The sequence below is a fragment of the Cucumis melo genome, chromosome 4 (genome assembly GCF_025177605.1).
Source record: "Cucumis melo cultivar AY chromosome 4, USDA_Cmelo_AY_1.0, whole genome shotgun sequence".
Taxonomy (NCBI): domain Eukaryota; kingdom Viridiplantae; phylum Streptophyta; class Magnoliopsida; order Cucurbitales; family Cucurbitaceae; genus Cucumis; species Cucumis melo.
The window spans coordinates 21,680,891-21,704,060 of NC_066860.1; the positions used below are offsets into that span (position 1 = coordinate 21,680,891).

Sequence of the window (23,170 nt, forward strand, 5' to 3'; positions counted from 1 at the left end):
CAATAAACACGAAACTGGCTTACGTGTAAACCCGAGAACTAGGAGAAAAATCACGATGTTTTTAGTTTTATTATTTTCTGATAATCATACAATAGGTACAAGAGGAATAAATAGAAAAGTACAAAGAGATAAAAAAAAATAAAATAAAGAATATTTAGGGTAAATCTTCCCAATGGGCTAAGCCCATTAATTCTAACAGGCTGGTTGTGGTGTTTTTATGAACCATTCTTTATTTCTTAATGTACTGTAAACTCTTTTTTAGAAAGCTTATCTATATTAATGAATTCATGTTTGGATAAATATGTATTGCAAATTTCTTTTGTCTTGCTTTGTTACCTAAGTAACTATGTAGGCAAATCATAGTGATGTATGCTTAAATTAATATCAAACACAATAACCTAAAGCAATGAGGAGATGGTTTTGTAGAGATTAACCCAAAATTAATCAAATGAGGATCCTAATTAAGAAGATTTAATAATATTGATTTATGATTTATGTGTTTTTTCTATATGTGTAGGGCAAAAAAGAATAGTGAAAATGTAAATTTAAATGTAAGTTTCTTAAATGAATATCAAAGTTAACGAGATTTAGTGAAATAAAGTTAAGAAAAAATGTGTATTTCAGGTACTATATATATGTATGGCAAAAGAGAGTAGTGAAAAATCAAGATTAAAGCTAAATTTATCAAACGAACGTCTTAGTTAAGAAGATTAAATAAAATCATTAGATAAAATCATTTGAAGAAATTTATTTATTTGATGTACCATGTATATATGCATGCAAAAAAAGTGTAGTGAAAAGGCAAGATTGAAATTTAAGAAATAAACATCGTAATTAAAAAAAGAGTAGTGAAAATACAATATTGAAGCTAAATTTATTAAATGAATATCATAATTAACAAGATTTAATGAAATTAATCTAAAAAAAAAGGAAAATATTCATAAATGTAATTAAACATATAAAATATTTACGGACGTGTAACAAAATGCAAAAAGCCCATGAAGTCGGTAAATATTTTCATAATTTTTAGATTTGCCCTTGAATTTGCGGCGATTCGTCACTTCTCTTTCTTCTTTTTCTTTGCGATTTTTTCATCAACTTCATTCCAAATTTCTTCAGCTCCTATTTTAAATCGATTGATTCTTTTAAAATGATTGATTCTACTGTTAAATTGATTGATTCTACTGTTTAAATTGACTGATTCTTATGTTTAAAACGATTGATTCTTCTGTTTAAATCTTCTATTTCATCTTTACCATTTTTGGATAAAATTCTTTGAAGCTACTTCATCTTCCTCATATTTAAAAATATCAAGATCGTTTTAAATATTATTGTGTTGATCTAAACGATTGTTTACAATTATCAACACGACCATTTTCTATGGTCAACATGATCGTTTTAGATTTAAAGCTATTTTTCCATCGTTTAAAAAAAATTACACGATCATGTGGATATGATCTAAACGATCGTTTACCATAACAATACAATTGTTTAGCATGGCCAATACAACTGTTTAGATTTGAAGCTCTTTTTCCATTGTTTAAAAAGATCTACACGATCGTGTGGATATGATCTAAATGATCGCTTACCATAACAACATGATTGTTTAGCTTGGTAAACACAATAATTTAGATTTGAAGCTCTTTTCCAATCGTTTATAAAAGAACTACACGATCAAGTGGATAAGATCTAGACAATCGCTTACCATAGCAACAAGATCATTTAGCATGGTTAACACGATCGTTTAGATTTGAAGTTTTTTTCCCATTGTTAAAAAGAACTACACAATCGTGTTGATACTACACGACCATGTATCATTATTTACACGATTGTGTATCATGATGTTTAAAAGACGATCACGCGGGCGCTTGTGATCGATTAATCTCGTGGCGTTGACTGATGCATTTTTTGTATTTTTTATTGTGGGCCTGTGGACTTTTTTTGTTTTTAAAATTGTTTTATACGGTGTAAATATTTTACCAAATTGTTATATTTTTTATAAGACCCCTAAGAAAAAATGTGTATTTCATGTACATATTTAGAAAATAAAAGTAGTGAAAAACACATATTATAATAGTCTCCATCGTAAACACAGCTTATACTAACATAAATTATTATAATCTACACCTCAAACACAACTTATAAAAACATAGACTATAATAAATTGCACTCCAAACACATAATATAATAGTTTGCATCCCAAATGCAAATTATAAAAATAGACTAACATAATATAATAGCTTATACTAACATAATATAATAGTATGCATCTTAAACACAGACTATAATAACAAAGATAATATTATAATAACACATACTATAATAATCTACGTCCAAAAGACAAACTATGAAAACAGACTATAATAATCTACACTTCAAACACAGACTATAAATCTGCACTCCAAATACAGACCATTATAATATCCAAACTATTATGATCTCCAAACTATTATAGATCATTGTTTCTAGATAGAAATTATACTATATTATATATTATTTCCTTAAAAAACAAACAAACTATGTTATAATTATTTAGAAATATTCAAAAGTCAAATAGTCAAAACCCTAAAAAACCTCCGAATTTCTCCCTGAGAAAATTGGCCTTTCGTTCGACGATTTCTCTTCGACTCGACCAGAGTCGACCTCTACCAGACGCCGCCATGGTTGGAAAGCTCAAAGAGGACTCTACCATCAGCGAACAACTGGCCCAAAAGCCTTTCGAAAAACCCGATTCCAAAGCCGAGAAGAAGAAGAAGAAGAAGAAGAGAGACAGGGACTCGGTTTGTTTAGAAGAAAATGAAGTTAGTCCAAAGACGAAGTTACAGGAAGGAACTGACTCAGAGCTTCACAAGAAGAAGAAAAAGCACAAGAAATCAAAAGATGTAAGTTTAGACATCAAAACCTCCGACGAGAAAGAAGAGGCGAAGGTGGATGAAAATTCCACCGATGGGTCCGTGGTGGTCACTGGTAAAGATGTGAAGGAGGCAAAGTTCGTACCGCTTAAGTCGTTTGTCGAAGCGGGACTTCCAGATGAAGTATTGGAGTGTTGTCGAACTTTCAAAAGCCCGTCGCCTATTCAATCCCATGCTTGGCCGTTCTTGTTGCATGGTCGAGACTTTATTGGAATTGCCGCAACTGGATCAGGTAATTTGTGGAATTGGCTTTTAGCATTTTGTGATGAGATCATAATCATCTATATTGTGTAGTAGGAGCGGATGTTTTAGTTAAATGTTGTTTCAGGCAAGACTCTGGCGTTTGGTGTACCTGGTATTATGCATGTCTTAAAGAAGAGGAAGGGCAAGATGCCGAAGGGTCGGAGTCCTCTTTGCCTAGTTCTATCACCTACGAGGGAATTAGCTCAACAAGTACGTGCTTGCGAAATTGAAGTCACTTGGATTGAATATTGTACTGATAGTTTGTATCTAACCTTCTATGTCAAACATCTATACGAAATTTTGACTTTTGGATCTATGAGACATAAAACGGTTTAATTAGACATAATAATTAGACATAAAATTGAAATATATATCTAATAGATCATTTAATTTGTAACAATATTCAATTTTTCATGGACCCGTTAGGCTCAAAGTTGAAACTTCAAAGAACTATTAGATACAAAAGTGTTAGTTTAAGGACCTATTCCACACTCTTGTAAGTTCAGGTACTTGCAAGACACAAACCTCAAATTAAGGACTAAACTTGTAATTTAAATTATATTTTTGTTTAGTTGGGCATAATTGTGTTCTTGTTGCAATGCTATTATTGTCTTACGTTGAACTTGTTTTACCATTCTTTCATTTTACACAATGAAAAGCCTGTTTCTTATGTAAAATCAAATATGTAAAATTATAAATAGTAAATCTTGTTTTACCACTCAGGTTTGTGATTAATTATAGGCTTTATGTGCTATGGCAGATTTCAAGCGTACTGGAAAATGCCGGAAAACCTTGTGGGGTGATGTCTACTTGTTTGTATGGAGGAGTTTCCAAAGGCAGCCAAATATCTTGTCTTAAATCTGGTGTTGTATGATGTTTCTGCTCCCTCTTTGTGATTTGGTGACTCTTTTTATGTTGTAGATATCAACCAATTTGGAATTTATCGTCATTTTCTTTATTGACCCTTTTTCTTGTTCCATATTTTGGATGATAATAAGGTTTCAAGCACTTTATAGTTTACATCACACACACATACTCATACCTCTCTCATGTTTTTTTACTTCCTTTTGGTTAAAACAAGTCTATGTTTCCCCTTTTAGTTATAATAGGTTTACAATTATAACTACACAGTCAATACACAGTCAATACACAGTCTCAGCTGGTCTTTCGATAAAGAATGTAAAAATAATGTCAGAAAGCTTCTTATTGTGTCGCTTCTGGAAAAATCAATATCCTTGTTATGGAGTAATGCAGTAAAGGCAATCTTGGTAGAAATATGGTTCAGCTGGTTTTCCATAATAAATCTTCCTCCTGGAAGGACAGATTCGAATTGGCTCAGCTGAATGCCTCCTCGTGGTGCTTGTGCAGTAAACAATTCAAAGATTTCTCTCTACAAGATATTTTGCTAAATTGGAAGGCTTTCATTCTTTCCCCGTTGACTGAAGCTCTAATTCTGGACTCGGGCTTTAGATGACCCTCACCCTTATGATGGCTGTCTCCTTCCAGTTTTGTGTATCTTTTTGTATTGTTCTCAGATATTTTTCAGATTATTTTGGGTTGTAGTGGCTATGTTTAAGCTTGATTGATCGTATGTTTGCTTGGTTTGTATTGGCTGCGTTTAGCCTTTTTATCTTTAATTACTTAGGTTGGTCTCCTTTTGTTTGGATATGATGAGGGTGCTATGGGGTGTCACCTAGTTAAGATGCCTGGGTGCACCTGCTGATCCTTCTCATTCTATTGTCATAGCATTTGTTCATTCTATAACCCTCTTGTTCTATGAACTATTGCTCCTATTTTTATTAATGCATGAGTTTGTTTCCTTTTAAAAAAAAAAAATTATAACTACACGCTCCCACCTGACAACCACACGTTATGTTCTTACACTCAGGACATTGTAATTGGAACTCCTGGACGTTTAAAGGATTTGATGGAAATGGAGGTCTGCAGACTCGGAGAAGTATCCTTTGTGGTATATGACCAATCTTTGGTACCATTCATATGAGAACTTGTATCTTCTTAATCTTAGCTGATGTCACTTTGAGTTAAATCTAATGATGTTTATTCCTTTTCGAGTTCTTTTGTTGCTTTATTTTCCATTTTGTGCATTTATGTAGGTTTATTTAGAAAAGAATACCCTACAGCATGGAATAACATCTTTATTATTTAGTTGTGTCATTAAAGATTGAGTATTAAGGCACGGGGTAGGATTGCTAGTTGGACATGGTTCATTTATATGGGAATATGTGAACTATAAGATCTTGTACCACATAGACTTAAACTTAATTAGATCAATTGATCCAACACAGCAAGTTCCTCAGAGGAGTTTGGTTGAATGTTAGGATTAATGCCTTGTTTTGGTTTTTGGTTTCTAATGAGTTTTTTCACCCTCTAGTTTATTTTGGATAGGATCCCCATTTTTGTGTTGGTTACGACTCTTCTTTTGCCGTGCTCTCTTTTTTAGACACTTTTTGCTCGTCTTTTTACTCTTCATCGAGAGGTCAGTTTATTATCACCTTTTCTTCCTCAAAATGGGGGAAAAACTTTTCTAGAAATATTAATAAGAAGAGCTACCTAAATTCCAGACCCCGTGTTGCAAAAAAGCCACTGGAGTTTATTATGTCTTGGGTATGACTATTTAAAAATAAATAATTGAAGGGTGCAATGCGCTGCTAAGGAAATAATTTAACAGCTATATGAACAGTGTGCATGTTATCTGTAGTTAAAAGTTTTGTTGATTATTTTAGAAATGGCTCTGAAAGAGTAGTGATTGGCGGTGATAGATTTTGCTAGGTCCAACATATTATCTTTGTTGTTGGTTATATGGCGATTTTTTTTATCATTTTTGTTCTGTAATCCTACTAATAAGACAACTTAAACTCTTTTAGGTCCTTGATGAGGCAGATCGAATGTTGGACATGGGATTTGAACCAGAAGTGCGCTCTATATTAAGCCAAACTTGTACAGGTTGACATATTTGTCTTCATTTTCACTTTTTGTTACTTTACTTTATCATTCTCCAACAGTTCGAAATGACTGATATCTTGAGTCTATTTCTACGAGACTAGATTGTCGTGTTGTGCACTCTTATTAAGCTTTAGTTTCTTTGCAGAACGCCAGATGGTTATGTTTAGTGCTACATGGCCTCTACAAGTTAATCAATTGGCCCAAGAATTCATGGATCCTGACCCAGTAAAGGTGTGAACACTTTGCAAATAATTGAAATTTTTGTTCTTCAACTTTTAAAGAAGGTAGTATTTTATGACAGGTGGTTGTAGGTTCAGAGGATTTGGCTGCCAACCATGATGTCATGCAAATAGTTGAGGTATCTTTTTCTTATCCAGATTGAGCTTTTGCATCTAATTTAAGCAAGATAGAGTTAACCATCATCAATCGTTTACATGAATAGGTCTTGGATGATCGATTACGTGATGATCGTTTAGGGGCTCTGCTTGAAAAATACCATAAATCCCAAAGGTAAGCACTTTTTTAAAAATCTGAAACTATTCTAATTATTAATTTGTTCATCTATTATATAGGTTTGTGTTACAATTATTTTTCAAACCCAATCCTAAACTATTTAAAGCATTCTGAAGAGGGGAGATATTATATTGTTGAACCCCAAATCATTTAATTCAATGTGAGCCTCATATGATTAGATATTAGGAGATATTATATTGTTGAACCCCAAATCATTTAATTCAATGTGAGCCTCATATGATTAGGTATTAATACTTTTAATATACTTTTTTTGTGCATTGGTGAATAATGGTCTGTCAGCAACGAATTATTTTTTTTTCAGGAACAGAGTATTAGTTTTTGTCTTGTACAAGAATGAGGCTGCTCGGGTTGAAAGAATGCTTCAGAGAAGGTAAAATTACATCGCAATATGTTGGGGTTAACGATTTTTGCTCTTGATGCATGACATAATTTTTAATTCTTATCGAACAATCTCTCTCTTTCTCACTCTCATTCTGCCTTTAATTATGCTCTAGGGGTTGGAAGGCAGTTTCTATACACGGTGACAAAGCACAAACTGAACGCACAAAAGCATTGTCATTATTTAAAAGTGGTAGCTATCCGTTAATGGTATGCGTTTGCAAATAGTTGTTCCTTCGACTGTTTAATGTTTATGACTAGTTTTTGTTGGGCATTTGGCTTGAGATGAATCGGATGATCTGTAAACATGTTGAGAAATCTAATAAAGAGGTTTGGGAGTTGGTGAAGTTTAATGCTATTGTTTGGCATTGGTCACTAGACTATAGATTATTTGGTAATTATGACTTGTTTTGTTGGTTCGGATTGAAGTCTCTTTTGTACCTTCGTTGTTGTTTTGACATGATCCGTCGTAGTGAGTATACTAATATCTTGCAACACCAAGTTTAGATATAATTTTTACTTTTATTAGTCAAAGGTAAAAAAAATAGCTTTTACTTTTAGTAGTCAATTGTGGGTTAAATCATTTTTACTTTTAGTATTCAATCGTCAGTTGCTAACATGTAGATTTTGTCGTAATTATAGATAGCTACTGATGTAGCAGCTCGAGGTTTGGATATTCCAGATGTAGAAGTAGTAATTAACTATAGTTTTCCTCTTACAACGGAAGATTATGTCCATAGAATTGGAAGGACTGGACGGGCGGGTAAGAAGGGTGTTGCTCATACATTCTTCATGCAGCAAAACAAGGTTATCTTGGTTATATTTATATATTTTACACCTCTTTCTTAAATAAAATGTAATAGTTTGGCCTATTTAATTAATTTATTTACCCTTTGTTCCAATTCTTATAGGGACTTGCTGGGGAGCTGGTAAATGTTCTTCGAGAAGCTAAGCAAGTTGTACCTGATGCGCTTTTGAAATTTGGTACTCATGTGAAGAAAAAGGTAATTCCTTTCTTTTTTTTTTTTTTGGTCTGTAATCTGTAATCAAAGTTTTTTTTTCCTAATCTGTAATCGAAGTTTTTTTCCTTCTATCTTTTAAATAATAGGTTGGTATGATGTTTTAGAGTAAATCAATTTGAATGTTAGAAGGTTACAAATACGTGTCACTCATTGCTTCTTGAATAAAAGAGTTGTCCGATTAAGAAACTTAGTTTTATAACCATTTTGTTTTTGAAAATAAGGCTTAACAAACCTACTTCTTGTAAAGTTCTTTTGTTGTATATTTTCTACCAGTGTAGTAAAAAACAAGTCAGAAAAAATATTAATTTTTTTTAAAGAATTCGATTAAGAATTTAAATATTTATAATATTTAATTAAGAAAGATAAGTAACTATTGCTAGGAATTGTGGAAGAACTGCCTAGTTCAATTCAAACATTTAAACGATTTTGGTATTAGCACCCTACATTCCTTTTTCATTTTTCAAAAGTTACACTATTGTTTTAATACAATAATTACAGATGGAGATGGTAATTTTTTTTAACATAAAGAGGAAGGGAAATAATCAAAAGCTTGAATAGGAATTTTTAGAAGCTTTCAATTGATGATATATATATGTTAATTAACTGCAGGAATCAAAGCTCTATGGAGCCCACTTTAAGGAAATTACGGCAGATGCCCCCAAGTCCAAGAAAATTACATTCAACGATTCTGACGATGAATAATACTTCTAACTAAATTCTCCCAATTTTTTTCCAGGTCCAAAAGCAAGTAAAATTGCTTCGTTTTTGTAAGATGTTTAAATTCATAATAGGAACCATGTATTTTCTCTTTTATTCAATTTTGTTCTTGTGAGCTCATTAATGTATTGATCAACGAGGATTGAGAAAAGACACTTCTCAATTTGCAATGCAATATTATCACATTGTAAGATGGTGTGCTATTGTGCAAGTTTTCATTTAGCCTCCTTGTTGTTTTTTTGACTTTTAGTTTGCTATGTTTAAATTTCAAAATATTTTTGTTTTCTAGAGGATAAACTTAGTGTAGCCAATGTTTTTGTTTTGCACATTTCTTTTTTTTTTTTTTTTTAATTTTAATTGAGATTCATTAGAATCTAAGCAATGAAGATGAAGGGTAATATGAAGGAAAAGTTTTCAAGAAGAGGAAGTCGTACATGAGGTTAGAGCTATCAAATTATGGGTAGCTTTGTTCTTCTATGAATTGGTTTTTTCCTTTCTATGAATTGTTCTTTCAAGAGAAATTTTTGCGATTTGTAGATTTTGCACATGTGCTTGGGCATGTTTTAGGAATTGAACAAAAAATATCAAGAATCACGAAGATGAAGCTGAAAAAAGAAAAGAAAATGAAAAAGAATGAAAGTTGAAGAAACCATCCCAAATAAAAGAAACTAAGACGGTTTTTCAATTTGTTTGGGACTAATTTCAAGAAAATTTTCATAAATATAACTAAATCAACAAAATATTTAGGTAGTGTACAAAATGAAAAAGATAGTCGTTTTTTAAATATTTTAGGTTTGTTCTTTTTTTTTTTTAAGTGTTATTTGGTTTAAGATCTTTTTCAAGTTGTTATTTGGTTGTTTAAGATCGTATGCTAAATATATAAATCTTGAAAAAAAAAAAAAACGTTTAGATTTTGGTTTATCATCTATTGTCTTTCTTTTCTTCTTTCCTTTTTATCGTCATTTATTTTTTTCAAACGGTTAATTGGTTGTTCAAGACCCTCTTTCTTCTCCTCTTTCCTTTTTATTGTCGTTTAGATTTGGAACGATCGTGTACAAAAGAATGTTAAAAAAAATAATAATAAACGATCATTAGACAAATCTAAACGATCATGTAACAAAATAATATTAAAAAAAGATTGTTTAGCCAAATCTAAACGATAATCACGTAGCCAAATCTAAACGAACGTGTGGCAAAGAATCTTGAAAAAAACGATGGTTTAGATTTTGCTAAACAAATCAAAACGGTAGACAAATCTAAACGATCGTATACAAAATCTAAATGATCGTGTAACCAAATTAAACAAATGTGTACAAATAATCTTGACAAAAAAATCATTTAGATTTGGCTATCCAAATCTAAACAATCAAATAAACGATTGTATACCAAATAATAGCTTAATTTAAACGATCAGGTACCAAATATATTACGTACATTGTTGACAACGTGGTTGATGAGACATTTTTTGTATTTTCCATTGTGGGTTTGTGGGTGCTCACACGAGATTTTAGAGAAATTTGATTCGTGGAGTTGAACTTGTATTGATGTTATATTTATGTTGATTAGATGTGATAATGTGGTTCAATCTCTAGAATTTGTTCCTCTGATTCTCTCTCGGTTGGATGCTTGCGCTTGATTTGAAAAAGCAGAGCACGTTATGTTATTGAAGTTGGAGTCTTGGAGGAAAATTTGTATCTTGGCTTCAAGAGTTAGACAGTTTTCTAGGTCTTTGGAGAATTATGAGAATTCTCTCTACACCTTATGGAGTCAAAAATTTATAATCGCACGGGAACTTCTCTATTTATAGAGTTTCTTGGTGGGCTTTTATGGACTTGGGCTCAATCACATAGATTTGGGTCATATTTAATTTTGGGCTAAATTAATTTTGTTTTGTTCAATTGAATTTTAGCCCAAGTAAATAATATTTAATTGAACCAAGATAATTAATTTGATCCAATTGTCATAATAAAAACATGTGACATCATTAGAATTGGCCAATTTGTCTTTAAATTTAATTTGGGACACATGTCAATTTTTAGTTAATCCCAAATGAAATTATTTTAGTAAATAATGTGATAATTTGTGATTGATTCCAAAATTTCTTATTCAATAAATACCCCTTTTTATGCACGTGTATGAGTGGGTGAACCTCGAAAAAGATAAACTTGAAATTCAAATACGAGCATTTTACTAAATTTATAGTTTGATTAATTATGAGTTTGATTTAAATTTGAAATAAGGGTTGGAATATGACAAATCCTTAATTTGAGAAAGTTCAAGATTTTATCTCAACTTACTTTGATTTGAGGATAAAAAACTTAATTTGATGAATTTTTTTTATAAAATTTGGAACCATATTTTAATTTGAGTTAAGAATGAGGTTTCTACCATACCTTAATTTGTCATGAGATTGCACGAGAATTTGGAATGACCAATTTTAATTTTGGGATAAAATGACCAAATTTAGTTATGAGATAAATACAAGACCTCAATCTTGGGATAAAGTTAGATTTATGGCTCCAATTTAAATTTGAGATAAAAATGGAGGTAAAATCTAAATTTTAATTTTAATTTAGGGGTAAAACCTAAATATTAAAATATTAAAATATGTTTAAATATCTCAAAAGTGAAATCTGATATTTTATTCCAAAATAAAATAACATAAGATAATTGAATTTCAAATTTATTTTATTATTTAAAACTTTTAAAATCATTCCAAATCTTATTTGGAATTGGACTCATACATTGATCATTCTTTCCTTATCACGCAGAACAAAGGTATGAGAGAAAAAACTTCTCTTCTCTTTTTTTTTTTCTTTTTTTTTTCTTCTTTTATTTCCTTCTTTTCTAATAACTTTTTTTTTAACTTTCTGTTCTTCTTTTTTATAAGAACTAAAGTAGTCGTGTCTCTCTTTGCTTCTAAACGCGTCTTCAAAATGTGAGGATTTTTTCTTCTTTCTTTTTTTTTTTTATATTTATTATTTTTTTTTTTTGCAATCATTTGCAGAGGTGATTTCATCGTCAACAATCTAACTTCTATTGAAGGATGATTGGGTATTTGCCGTCAGATCCACCACCCTAGTAAGACCAATCGAACATCTTTGTCGTGCTTTGTTGTTAGCGATCCAACTTCTACTAAGGGACGATCGGGTATTTTTCGTCAGATCCACTACCCGAGTAAGAGCGATCGGACATCTTCGCTGTGCTTCACCGTTATCGATCCAATTCTACTGGGAGACGATCGAGCATTTGGCATCAAATCCACTATCCTGGTAGGAGCGATTGGACGTCTTCGTTGTGCTTCGCCATCGACGATCCAACTTTTACTAGGGGACGATCGGGCATTTACCGTCAAATCTACCACCCTAATAGGAGCAATCAGACATCTTCATCGTGCTTCGCAGTCAGCAATCCAACTTCTACTGGGGGACGATCGGGCATTTGACATCAGATCCATCGTCCTGGTATGAGCGATCAGACATCTTCGTCGTACTTCGCCATCAGCGATCCAACTTCTACTGAAGAACAATCGAGTATTTGCTGTCAGATCCACCGCCTTAGTAGGAGCGATTGGACATCTTCGCCGTGTTTCGCCGTTAGCGATCTAACTTCTATTGATGGACAATCGAGCATTTATCGTCAGATCCACCGCTCTAGTAGGAGCAATCGGACATCTTGGAGAGACAGAGGCGAAGCTCCACCGTCATCATTATTTGGAGAGATGAGGTAAAGTTGTACCATTGACGTTATCTTGGAGAGGTAAAAGCAGAGCTGCGCCATCATCATCCTCTCAGGGCTACAACATATTGGAGATAAGGTAGATTTTTTTTTTTTTTTGCATCGACATTTTTTAGAGGAGGCAGAGCTGCATCTGCATTAGTGAAGCCTAAAGTCTTCAAACTTGCTTGAAGAAGCAACGATAAAGGTTTTTTTCTTTTGGTTTGAAGAAGACAAAACTTTTGAATTTAAATATGAGAAAGTGTTGATGAAGCCTTCGAGCTTGAATATGAGAAAGCATCGATGAAGCATATTCAAGCTTGAATATGAGGAAATGCTGATGAAGCCTTCAAGCTTGAATATGAGGATGTATCGATGAAACCTTCGATCTTGTACATGGAAAAATAACACAGTGCAATCCTTAAAGTCGATGGAGCATTGGTGAAGTCCCCAATCTTGCATTTGAATGAGCCTTTATGAAATTTTTGAACTCGAATTTGAAGAAACATCAACAAAGGCTCAGAATTTGATTTTGAGGAACTTCTAAACTTGTGTGAACTTAAATTTTAAGAAACATTAACAAAGCCTCAGAATCAAATTCTGAGGAACTTCTAAACTTAACAATGAAGTGTTGAACTTCAAAGGAGTGATGTCACCTTATAAGCATCTAACTTTGCAGCATCTTGCTCCTAGTGCAACCACCTTTTTGATTTGTTATGTTGCCTCTAACAGGGCATCTTCAACTTTAAGTTGATATTCTTTAATGAGAATGAAAACCATCAATCGCTAGTGTCATGCTTTTTGTGATCATGACACTACTTTTGTTTTCCATTCTTCTCAACTGAGTTTTTTTTACTGAACTGAACTTAAAGTTTCCCTTAAACTGCCTCGTACCCTTTATAATATAGGGATCAAGTTATAACGTAGTTCAATTGTTTTTTTACTGGATTGAACTCAAAGTTTCCCTTAAGCTGCCTAGGTTGTGTTTGGTAACATTTCTGTTCCCTGTTCCCTGTTTCCTGTTTCCTGTTTCTTGTTTCTTGTTCCCTGTTTCTTCTTTTTTTAGAACAAGAAATAGGAACATGTTTGATAACTGTTTCTGTTTCTTGTTTCTTTAAAAAAAGAAACAGAAAAAAAAAAGAAACAGAAACAGAAAATGTGTTTGGTAACTGTTTCTTGTTTCCTGTTTTTATTATTTCTTGTTTAATAGTTTTGTTTGATTGCTCATCTTCAGATTTATTTTTATTTTATTCACATGTAATTCAGTTAAACATTAAATTAAAATTTATGTCCTGCATTAAACATAAAAATGAAAATTATCAAAAGTACTTTATATCATTTAATACAAAAAAGTCCCAGTGCACAAATAAAAGAAATAACATAAACATAAAATTGTATATATCCTTCAAATGTTGCCCAAATTTGATTCGCAATATCATCTCTCGCTCGGGCCATTTCTCGTAGATGCTGTCGACTCACATCTAATTCAATTATATCACTCTGCAAATTGGCCAACAAATTATGTGCATCTTCAACGATCATTAATTCAGTGCTAAAGACATTGAAAAGATCATCTTGACGATCATTCAATCTAATATAATTGTGAACTGTGCAACATGCTATCGGTATATATTTTTGTGTCTTGATCGAGTACGGAAGCATTTGCTTAAGAATAGGAAATCGAGCCTTCAACACACCAAAACAACGTTCGATGACATTTCACAGTGAAGAATATCGATAATTAAACACTTCTTCTCTACCTCGAGGGCGATGTCTCCTTTCTCTAAAATCTCGTAAATGATATCTTTGACCTTGAAATGGTGCTAAAAATCCTGGCATATTTGAATATTCTGAGTCGACAAGATAGTATTGATCTGCATATAATAAAGCAAATAAAAAATTATCATAAACTCAAATATGGAATTAAAGTTTTGAAAAACACATAATTATTTACCTCTCTTAGGCATAGGAAATTTATTCTCAGGATTCTTGATACATTCTTGAAGTATACGAGAATCATTGGCCGATCCTTCCCAACCAGACATGACATACGTGAATAACATATCAAATGAACAAACACACATTATATTCCATGTTGTGTTAGTTTTTCTTCCACGAAACGGTATTTGTTCATTTTGGGGAATGCTTGCAGCAACATGAGTGCCATCAATAGCACCAATACAATCCTAAAGGATAATAAAAAACATAAATATATTTCAAAACATTATATTTCTGAAAATAAATCAAAACATTAAGGCATTACCTTAAAGAAAGGGTAATATTTTGAATTTGATACGATCTCCATTGCTACAGTGTCCATATTGGGTGGGCGAATAATTTCTCACAAGCTTGCAAACTTTCCTCAAAACCTTGTTAAAAGCTAGAGAAATAGTATGACCCGAATGTTGAAATCTTTCTGCTGCTATACGATTGCTTTCATTATGTGATATGATTAATAAGAATATACCAACTTTTTCTTGAACGGTAAGATACCTAGATGATTTCAGATTTGTCTTTGATTTTAAATCTTCACAAAACCTTATGAATGTAATTCTTTTCATTCTAAAACAATCAAAACATCTACTATCGTTTCCATTTAACAACTCAATCACATAATCATGTCCTCTCAGTGCAGAGGTTCTACATGGTTGTTTTGAAGATTGTATCATGTGCAAGCTCATGTAGAATAAAGTAAAAATGATGCAAATACCATCGTCGTCGTCGTCAGAATCAAAACCATCATCAGAATGATTATCTTGAATCAAGTCCATATCAATTCACTAGTATATCCCTAAATCAAACACAAAAAACGTACGAATCAAAGACTATTTATGACATAATCCATCTCAATACATCAAACGTAGCCATGTTAAAAAACAACACAAACCATAAAGTCAATTGAAGTCCATATCAATTCAAAGTTAAACATACAAAATCCATGTTCAAGTATAATATTAAAAAGTAAATGACATAATCCTAAAACATCCCTAAGTGACATCTAAAGACTATTTATGAAATCTCTCTTCCTTGAATCGGGCATGCGCAAAAATAGCTTTCTCCAAGCAAGATCTCCGTGCAAGAGTTTCAGTATTTTGGAATAAGCCTCTCCATCAACATCCTCCATTGTATTTAAAATGTCTAAACATTCCATCAACTCTTCATGGAGATCATCTTTTTTGTTTGATGTTTGGCTCTCATCAACTTGACTAGATGTACAACCAAAAGATCTTTTCTCAAGGATGTCATTCTTTCTCTTTGCATTCTCCGCATATACATCTAAGAATGATGGGAAGAAACTGTCAAATTCGTTTCTTTCTTTGAAATCGTTTTTTTTCTTTTTCCTTTATTATTCTCTTCAACACCAATGTTTGTGTTGCTTGCAACGTCATCTTCATTTTCGTCTTCAGAATCTGAAATAAGTCTTGTTGATGGGCAAGCATTTACACCTGTTGCAGTAGTATCTCCAATAATCCTTACGAGCTTTTCATAATGTGGGCAACCACTTTTTCTAAACTTTTTAGCTCTCTTATTCACCTATAGAAAATGAAAACTTTTTAGCTCTCTTATTCGCCTAAAGATGATTAGAAATTGAAAAAAACTGCAACTATTATACCTTAAAAAGCTCATTCCATTGCTCCTCTTCAAGATTGATGGTACCTAATAATAGATCCCAACCATTTCCTGTCATATCACTCAATATCTTTTTGAAGTCTTTGTACATTTGTCTTAATTTGTTAAACTTATTTTTCAATTGATCATGAGAATAATTATATCCTGCACTAGCAATTAGTTGGCTTCTCATATAATTCCAACTAGTCTTTGTAAATGTTGTAGTTGGTCGATTGCCTTTTGCAACCTCTTCATCCATTAAGTCCACAAACAAAGTTTCACTCTTATTTGACCATGGTCCCTCACCTTTTAATTCATCAATCTCAACAACGTCATCGACACAAAGTTGTTCAGTTGATTTTTGTGACATCCTTTCTACATAATGACAAATCCAAAAATTAGTGGCAAAATTAAAATAAACAAACAGAATGTTCATAGTTTACACATCCTTTCTACATAATGAAAAATCTTGTATTAGCCTTTGTGGCTATGGCAAAATTCGAACAAAAATGACTAAATCGTTACAAACCAAAGTTTGAACAACTAAAAAAGAAATTTTGACAATAAAAGCTAAGTTTTACATATGTTTCCATATCTCACTCAGTGTGCCGATATGAGAGCAAAGAACAATACGCCCCTAACATGAGACCCCACAACATATTTACAATTAATTAGTTAAACGCCGATAACATCTAAAAGAGTAAGTTGAACCATTTTGGTTTTGACATTGCTTCTCTTCCAAATTAATTAGAAAAGAGATAATTGTCACCGAGGGGGCTAACCTACACAATCTCATAGGGTGACCTAGAAAGAGCTCGTAAAGGACCACATATATCACCCACACTTTTGTCTCACACTAAAGAAACATTGTGGTTTTAATCTAACGAATAATGGAAGTACAATTTCATTTTGATTCTTGAACTTATTCCATAAATTTTAATATTTTGAAAGGTATATATTTATGGATTGTTTGAAGAATCCTATTATTCTTATGAGTTATTTTTGTTAGATCAATACACAATTTGTTTGTCACAGAAGATAACTCATAGTACAAATAAGTTGGACAAATGGAAATTATAACAAACATAAACATCAAATTACAAAGAGTGTGTATTATTTGATCAAATTATAAATTCCAAATTGGCAGAGTCCCATCCCTAATTAAACCATAAAATATAATATTGACTATATATATATATATTATAATAAACAAAAGAGCTAAAATAATAAAGAATAAGGTCAAAACCAAAGTTGAGAGAAGGACCAAAGAGAAGAAGACAAGTGAAAGAAAAGTATGTGAGAAAATAAACAGTACTGAAGGAAAAAAGGGGTTGATGTTTTCTGCTTTCTTTTACCATGAATTACAACATGAGTACCTATTGAAATAAGGTGAGCAACTGATAACTCTTTGGCTAATTGATAATGTCCTGATGAAGAAAAAGATGAAGAATTGGCAGAATCAACCTGTTTCCTCCTTATTAATGTTTTGAAACCAACCCTTGAACTCTGTCCCCCCCCTTCCCGTCTCTTCTCCAGAAGAACCCAAGAAACCCATAAAAAAAAATCCCCTGTTTTCTCTTTTTTTACCCCTTTAACTTAAGATTACAATAATTATCCAACGAAAATGGCGAAACAGAAGCCAATAATTCAATACATGTATTGAAAAATACGCTAAACCCAGATGGAAAAATCTACCCGCATTCCCAAATCAAGGAAAAACAAACCAATAAAAGAAAATGCTTCCCAACACCAAACACAATACAAATTGATGAAGTTTTAGCGGACAATTCACTAGGAAAAACAATACACTATAGACAAATTTCATCATCTGTTCAAGCTAAATTTGCATATGTGATGTTTGAATGAAAAACTCCAAGTCAATATACCTTCAATTTTCAATAGAAAAAGAGAAATAACAAATAAGCATAAATTTCTTCACCTACGCTCACCTGATTCAATTATACCTCAAATTCAAGAGGTGGGTAACCTCTAGATTTTCTTTAAATCAATCCATCGGCAACAAAAAGAAAAGAAAAAAAATACATCAACAAAAACAATATGAAGGTGATGGAAACCCTACTTTTAAGGGAGATGGAGATCGATAAGAGACAGAGCCATATTTTGACTTGTTGGAGAATCAATAAATAGAGAAAAAAATACATACCTTTAGTCAAAGAACCGGAGAAGGGAGAAGGAAAACGGAGATTCGAAAAGAAATTCCTCGCCAGAGAACGAAGATGTAGTCGGAGAAGAGACACCTAGCCGGAGAGAAGACAAAACAGAGAAGGGAGAACACCTAGCCAGAGAGAAGGACGAAACTAAGAATGGAGAAGACGAGTGGAAGAGGAAAAGAGAAACAAAGAGAAATAAAGATGGGAAGGAAACAAGAGAAATTTATTTTTTTTGTTCCCACGAATTCTCAGATAAAATAGAAACGTTCCTGATTATTTTGAGAACAAGAAACAGGAAACTTTATCAAACAAATTCATTTCTTAAAAATTAGAAACAGAAACAGGAAACGAGAAACAGGAACGTTACCAAACGACCCCCTACGTACCCTTTATAATATAGGGATCAAGTCATAATGTAGTTCAACTTTTTTTTTATTGGACTGAACTTAAAGTTTCCCTTAAGCTGCTTATGTACTCTTTATAGTATAGGGATAAAGTCATAACTTGGTTCAATTGAATTTTTTTTGTCATTCACCGTTTAAGCTCTTGTAGGCTAGGAGCACCATGCAGTTTAGGCTCTTACGATAAGGAGTTTTGCATATTTAGTAGCTCATATTTCCATCAAGGATTTGTTCACCCCCTTTGTTTGTAGGATTGGCGAATATAATAAGTCTTAGCTTCACCGTCAATGAACCTTCTGTATTTATGTCAATAGACGACTTCCTCTTCATGCGTGATGAGACACGACTGTGAATCTTATTGTCATTGTTTTCTTCATGAAATGGTTTTGCCTTCATTTTTTTCATCTCTCTTTCTCCTTGATCGCTTGTCATCTTTAAACGATCAAAAGTGGAAGTTGAAGGTCGATCATTCTTTAATGTAAAAAGGCTTTGAAAGCTGAAGTTCGAGTGGAAGTAGATGTTGGACATTGATTTTCTTCTTATTTCGTGGCCATACTCAATATTTGAAAGACTAAAGATCGAGTAGTTGAAGGCTTGATACGATCAAAGACAGAAGTCCTTTGCTTAATTTCATTTGAATTGTCGACTTCTTTAAAAGATGCATAATTATTGTCGACTTCTACTATGCTAACAGTATGACATGCAGTAACTTCTAATATTTCTTCTGGATAATCCTCAAGGAAGCTTCTTGGAAAGAATTATGTCAAAGTTATCGACCGTCAAGGTCGAAGGAAGTCCTCGTTTTTTCCTTTGATAGGTCTAGACTTTGACATCTGTTTCTTTTTCCCTTCTTTTTATGAGAGATGCTTCCTTTTGAATACTTTTGATGGAATTACAACTCTTTTTTAATTGAATTTGGTTATCTCCCTTTTCGATGAGTCACGACTGTCCATCCTTTGTTGTCATCTATGATAGGCTCTTCTTTGTTTTAGGAGTCTGTCAACACGATCTTTTGTTGTAATCAGACAACTCTAGGTTCAAAAATCCCAAACTTAATCAACCTTTTCCTTTGATCATAAAACTATGTTAATGGTAGAACACTTGAAGCCATCTCGATTGTAACATGATTCGATTGAGCTACTTCATTAATATCTAACTCAATCTTATTTTCACTAGCCAACTTTAGAATCAGCTCTTTCAACATGAAACACTTTTCAACAGGGTGACTAATGACCCGATGATACCTGCAGAAGTTTGGATCATCTACTTTTACTACTTGCTCTGGTCGTTTATATTCTGGCAACCGAATAAGTTGTTTCTCTATCAATTGCTCCAACATGTCTGCAATATTAGAGTAAGAAAATAGATAAACTTTTTTCTGTCTTTCTCTAAGAGTTGGATGTCGCTTATCATCGTTATCATGCTTTCTTTCAAGTTTTATTTCTTTTCTTTTAGAGAAAGATTTCAATGGAGTCTCTTGAACAACCATAGACTCGTTTATGACATTATGTGCAATGTTTTTAGTGTCATCGATTTCATTCTTGTCACTCTTCATTCTTTGAACCAAGAAATCTTTTGCTCCTCTATTGGCGATACTCAGGTCTATATCCTGGGCGCGAGTTGCCAATTCTTCAAACATGCAATGTTTTATTCCCTATAAAATATAGAGAAGTTTCCAATGCATGCCTTGGTTGCACATCTCCACTGCAGATAGTTCAGTGAGTTGATCCTTACAATCAAGACTCAATGCTTTCCATCGGTTAATGTAGTTGATGACTCTCTCTCACTTTCATTGTCTTGTGTTTGTAAGCTCTATCAGGCTTACTGTATGTCTGGTGTTATAGAAGCGGTTTAGGAACTCATTTTCTAGCTATTCCCAAATGTCGATGACTTCTGACTCTAAATTGGTATACCACTCGAAAGCATTTCCTTTTAAGCTTCAAACAAACTGTCTGACAAGTTGGTCTCCTCTTGACTCTAAATCTTTGGATTGCCCTTTCCATCGAATTGTTGGAACTTTGAAGGTTGGTACCCAATAAACATTCGCAGGTCATTGATTCTCTTTGTGTATGGCTTGGAGTACATGAAAAAAGTTTGTGGTGGTCCTCCATATTGAGTTATGGAGCTTGTGATCATATCTCTGATGCATCTAACTTTCCTGCAACACAGCTTTTCCTTTATCGTCTGCTTTGATCGTAGGAGTTTTACTTGACCCAGAAATTTCACAAGCTTTCATTTGATCTTTCAAGGCGACGATTTCATGATCTCACTCCTCGATAGTTGTCATTAGAAAATTTATTTTTCTCTTCATCTCTGTCATGGCTGCCTCAACTGTCACATCTGCCATCATGACAGACAATACTTCAAAGTGTGATTCTTTCTCGAATAGATCCGAAGCAGACGTAAAGTTGTTGAGCAAATGATTCTCTTTGAGGATGATCCCGCCTTTAGAAGATTCCATCAGTTGTTCCCAACTTTTCTTTGTGAGGACAGAATTTTGTTCTTGTTCTTGCATGCTTCTCTTTGAGTGACTCTGGACGATAAGTCGTAACTGTCGTTTGTGACAGTAGCTTTGGGTGCAACTTTCCTTAGTGCCATTGGTTGGTTTGTATTTTGAGTTTCGAGAGAGAGATAAGAGGTAGAGAGGTCCCACGGGGCGTGCCAATTTGTTCACACGATATTTTCGGAGAAATTTGATTCGTGGAATTGAACATGTATTGATGTTGTATTTATGTTGATTTGATGCGATGTGGTTCGATTTTTAGAATTTGATCCTCTGATTCTCTCTCGGTTGGATGCTTATGCTTGTTTGAGGAAGCGAAGCACGTGACGTTCTTGAAGTTGGAGTCTTGGAAGAAAGCTTGTATCTTCAAAGGAACTTCAATCTTCGAGGGTGGTTGACTTCAAGAGTTAGAGAGTCTTCTAGCTCTTTGGAGAATTCTCTCTAAACCTTCTAGACAAAAATTTCCAATCCCACAAATGAAAAGAACCCCTCCATTTATAGAGTTCCCTGGTGGACTTTTATGGACTTGGCTCAATCACATGGATTTGGGTCATATTTAATTTTGGGCTAAATTAAGCTTATTTTTTTGTTCAATTAAATTTTAGCGCAAGTAAATAATATTTAATATAAAATTCAATTGAATCAAGATAATTAATTTGATCCAATTGTAATAATAAAGACATGTGACATCATTAGAATTGGCCAATTTGTTTTTAAATTAAATTTGGGACACATGTCAATTTTTAGTTAATCCCAAATGCAATTATTTTAGTAAATGACGTGGCAATTTATGATTGGTTCCAAAAAAATTTATTCAACAGTGGCCTTTTTTGGTTTTCGAAATTATTCGATACATGTAAATATTTTTCCGCTTTGTAAAATTTTTTAATAGACTCCATTAATAAACTCATTTACTAAAAAATTATTTTACAAGTTTTTTAGAGTGACCAAGTTTTGGTCGTGTTTTGTAGTATAAAGTGGTATCTTAACCAGTCATTAAGAGGCACCATCGGCGGCCCATAGTTTATGCATATGTTCTATGGGATGGTTAAAAGATATGAAAGAAATATAGTGAATCCAAAATTCATCAATTAAAACGTAGCACTAAAAAAATGGTCACCAAATTTGGTTTTCTAGTTTGGACCTAAAATAAAAATTGAGTCTAGAACATTGTTCTTCAATATTTCTTGGGACAAATTTCTACGTTCAACAAAATGAACTCATTTACTAGTTAAAAATTAGCTTTCAGGAGTTTTTCACACTGACCATTTTCTGGTCTTTTTTTTTTTTTTTTTTTTGTTATAGTCTTGGTCATTTTTCGTTCGTTTTTTGTGATAAATTAGTCCTCCCCTAAACATCACCCTTTGCGGCCCATAGTTCATGTACATGTTCTAGGGGAGGTCTAGAGATATGAACTAAAAACCGTAAATCCAAAATCCTTGAATTAATAAGGTGCAACACAAAAAAAAAAAAAATTAGTTTTTAAAAAAACTACTAGATTAATTTGGACCTAAAATAAAATAGCGTTTGAGACATTGTTTTTCAATTTTCTTGAGGAGAACTTCAACATTCCTTGAAATGAACCTAATTTCTAGTTAAAAATGATGTTTCATAAGTTTTTTTATACTAACTAAAGTTTGGTAATTTTTTTTCCAGTTTGGGTGGTACTTTAGTCCTCCCCCAACGAGCATTCTTCATGACCCATAGTTTATACACATTTTCTGGGAGATGGTCCAAGTATATGAACAAAAAATATTCAACTTAAAATCCTTGAATTAATGAAGTGTAGAACAAAAAAAAGGTCAAAGAAACTTATGGACGACTATTTTAGAACCGAAATAAAATTGGGTCAAGTGGTTTGTATCGAATAAAAAACTATTTATTAAATAAAATAAGGAGTTTTTTCTTCAACATTTAGTTTGCATTGTTCAATCCAATAAACTTTACGTCTGAGGTTGTTCGATGTAACTTGAGTAGTATGTAAGATATATAAAAGGAT

General features: G+C 32.8%; 2 protein-coding genes across 3 annotated transcripts; one reads left to right on the plus strand and one right to left on the minus strand.

Moving 5' to 3' along the window:
• Window positions 1-2,524: 2,524 nt before the first annotated feature.
• On the plus strand, window positions 2,525-8,992 carry LOC103502795 (DEAD-box ATP-dependent RNA helicase 5). The gene is made up of 13 exons (XM_008466885.3): window positions 2,525-3,144; window positions 3,241-3,365; window positions 3,916-4,023; window positions 5,044-5,124; window positions 6,041-6,119; window positions 6,265-6,350; window positions 6,421-6,477; window positions 6,562-6,629; window positions 6,955-7,023; window positions 7,148-7,241; window positions 7,674-7,838; window positions 7,943-8,035; window positions 8,663-8,992. Exons 1-13 carry the CDS (start codon window positions 2,661-2,663, stop codon window positions 8,753-8,755), a joined length of 1,602 nt encoding a protein of 533 aa, XP_008465107.2. The 5' UTR covers window positions 2,525-2,660; the 3' UTR covers window positions 8,756-8,992.
• Window positions 8,993-15,480: 6,488 nt separating this feature from the next.
• On the minus strand, window positions 15,481-18,407 carry LOC127149045 (L10-interacting MYB domain-containing protein-like). 2 transcript variants are annotated; one of them, XM_051083758.1, is made up of 3 exons: window positions 18,261-18,407; window positions 16,101-16,471; window positions 15,481-16,021 (listed from the first exon to the last, which is right to left on the minus strand). In XM_051083758.1, exons 2-3 carry the CDS (start codon window positions 16,464-16,466, stop codon window positions 15,764-15,766), a joined length of 624 nt encoding a protein of 207 aa, XP_050939715.1. In that variant the 5' UTR covers window positions 16,467-16,471; window positions 18,261-18,407; the 3' UTR covers window positions 15,481-15,763. The 2 variants fall into 2 exon arrangements, with proteins under 2 accessions (XP_050939715.1, XP_050939716.1); XM_051083759.1 differs by lacking the exon at window positions 18,261-18,407 and having other exon boundaries at window positions 16,101-16,516.
• Between the last annotated feature and the right edge of the window lie 4,763 nt (window positions 18,408-23,170).

Coding starts and splice junctions, on each gene's coding strand:
- LOC127149045 (XM_051083758.1), bottom strand. CDS start 16,466: ATGTCACAAAAATCAACTGAACAACTTTGTGTCGATGACGTTGTTGAG. Junction 16,022..16,100: donor AATGGAATGAGCTTTTTAAG/GTATAATAGTTG, acceptor CATTTTCTATAG/GTGAATAAGAGAGCTAAAAA.
- LOC103502795 (XM_008466885.3), top strand. CDS start 2,661: ATGGTTGGAAAGCTCAAAGAGGACTCTACCATCAGCGAACAACTGGCC. Junction 6,351..6,420: donor TGGATCCTGACCCAGTAAAG/GTGTGAACACTT, acceptor ATTTTATGACAG/GTGGTTGTAGGTTCAGAGGA. Junction 7,242..7,673: donor GTGGTAGCTATCCGTTAATG/GTATGCGTTTGC, acceptor TCGTAATTATAG/ATAGCTACTGATGTAGCAGC.